Source organism: Fundulus heteroclitus, chromosome 20 (assembly GCF_011125445.2).
Source record: "Fundulus heteroclitus isolate FHET01 chromosome 20, MU-UCD_Fhet_4.1, whole genome shotgun sequence".
NCBI classification, from domain to species: Eukaryota; Metazoa; Chordata; class Actinopteri; order Cyprinodontiformes; family Fundulidae; genus Fundulus; species Fundulus heteroclitus.
The window spans coordinates 1,252,376-1,254,334 of NC_046380.1; the positions used below are offsets into that span (position 1 = coordinate 1,252,376).

Here is a 1,959-nt window from a genome sequence, read left to right on the forward strand (position 1 = left end):
AGCGCCAGGACGGCTGCTGCATATTAATCTCCTCTGCTGGGACATCATGAAGGTGATGGAGCAACGTGACGCAATCAAAGAGCCACAGCAGCAGCAGCAGCAGCACTCAGAGAATGTCAATCTTCTCCCAGTGCTCTGATATCAGCTCATCAGGTCCTCTACAGAGACCTTCTGTCCTCTGACCTGACGGAGAAAACAGAACGGCAGAAAGCTTTAATACGCAGCTCAGCAGCAGATGTTGCTGCCTGGCCACCAGCCAGGAAGACCTCAGCTGGTCTGCTCTGATCAAAGGAGGCTAAATTATCATTCCTGCCTGTCCGTGGTTACAGGGACAGGTTTAGATGCAGGACGTCCGGCTGGACACCAGCAGAATCTGAACGTCTCTGGTCTGATGCTCATCAAAGCTTTATTTCAGACATCCAGGGTTAAAACAGCTGCTGAGGTTAAAGGAGAGAAAAACCACAGCCACAGAAAGCTGATCTGGGATCTGCATCTGGACGCATCGTCTGGATGTCCTGACAGCATCCCATCATCTGTCCACACATGTAGACCATCTACAGTCTGATCTGATGGGTTCCTGTAAGACGCCACACTCTGAACAGATGATGATGTCTCAGGTAGAATGTCCTCAGGTAACGTCTCTTCAGGTAACGTCTCTTCAGGTAGCGTCTCCTCAGGTAATGTCTCCTCAGGTAGCTTCTCCTCAGGTAACGTCTCCTCAGGTAGCTTCTCCTCAGGTAACGTCTCCTCAGGTAGCTTCTCCTCAGGTAACGTCTCCTCAGGTAGCGTCTCCTCAGGTAATGTCTCCTCAGGTAGCGTCTCCTCAGGTAGCTTCTCCTCAGGTAACGTCTCCTCAGGTAGCGTCTCCTCAGGTAATGTCTCCTCAGGTAGCGTCTCCTCAGGTAACGTCTCCTCAGGTAGCGTCTCCTCAGGTAGCGTCTCCTCAGGTAATGTCTCCTCAGGTAGCGTCTCCTCAGGTAACGTCTCCTCAGGTAGCGTCTCCTCAGGTAGCGTCTCCTCAGGTAATGTCTCCTCAGGTAGCGTCTCCTCAGGTAACGTCTCCTCAGGTAGCTTCTCCTCAGGTAGCTTATCCTCAGGTAGCTTCTCCTCAGGTAACGTCTCCTCAGGTAATGTCTCCTCAGGTAGCGTCTCCTCAGGTAACGTCTCTTCAGGTAATGTCTCCTCAGGTAACGTCTCCTCAGGTAGCTTCTCCTCAGGTAACGTCTCCTCAGGTAACGTCTCCTCAGGTAGCTTCTCCTCAGGTAATGTCTCCTCAGGTAACGTCTCCTCAGGTAACGTCTCCTCAGGTAGCTTCTCCTCAGGTAATGTCTCCTCAGGTAATGTCTCCTCAGGTAGCGTCTCCTCAGGTAGCGTCTCCTCAGGTAGCGTCTCCTCAGGTAGCTTCTCTTCAGGTAACGTCTCCTCAGGTAGCTTCTCTTCAGGTAGCGTCTCCTCAGGTAGCGTCTCCTCAGGCAATGTCTCCTCAGATAGCGTCTCCTCAGGTAATGTCTCCTCAGATAGCGTCTCCTCAGGTAGCGTCTCCTCAGGTAGCGTCTCCTCAGGTAGCGTCTCCTCACTGCCAGATAGTTCGGTTCTGCTCTACATCCCCCATGGGCTCCTCACCTGTGAACCATCAGTGAGGTCATTCAGAATCTAAAGATCCAGGTGATGATCCACATCTTCTGTTGTAGGTGCATGATGATGTCCTCCATCCCAATGTTCAGGGGACTAGAACCTCTGGAGATGATTTCACAAGGAAGCATTCTTACTAAAACGAAGAACACAACCCCTCCTGAGCCTCTTCTTCATCAGACAGTGGTACGGCACCTGGACGGCACCAATGAAGACACCTGGACAGTCAGAGTTGCTACAACATCTCCCATAGGGTGTGGACTCATTGATGAACCGGGTGTTCCTGCAGCACCGGGACAGAAACTGACTCTTAGGGTTGAAGAGCTC

The 1,959-nt window shown here is 51.9% G+C and overlaps 1 protein-coding gene across 1 annotated transcript; it reads left to right on the plus strand.

The window, feature by feature from the left end:
* Nucleotides 1–622: 622 nt before the first annotated feature.
* Nucleotides 623–1,699, plus strand: LOC118567247 (secreted protein C-like). The gene is made up of 4 exons (XM_036151911.1): nucleotides 623–632; nucleotides 813–902; nucleotides 1,443–1,562; nucleotides 1,692–1,699. Exons 1-4 carry the CDS (start codon nucleotides 623–625, stop codon nucleotides 1,697–1,699), a joined length of 228 nt encoding a protein of 75 aa, XP_036007804.1.
* The last annotated feature ends 260 nt before the right edge of the window (nucleotides 1,700–1,959 follow it).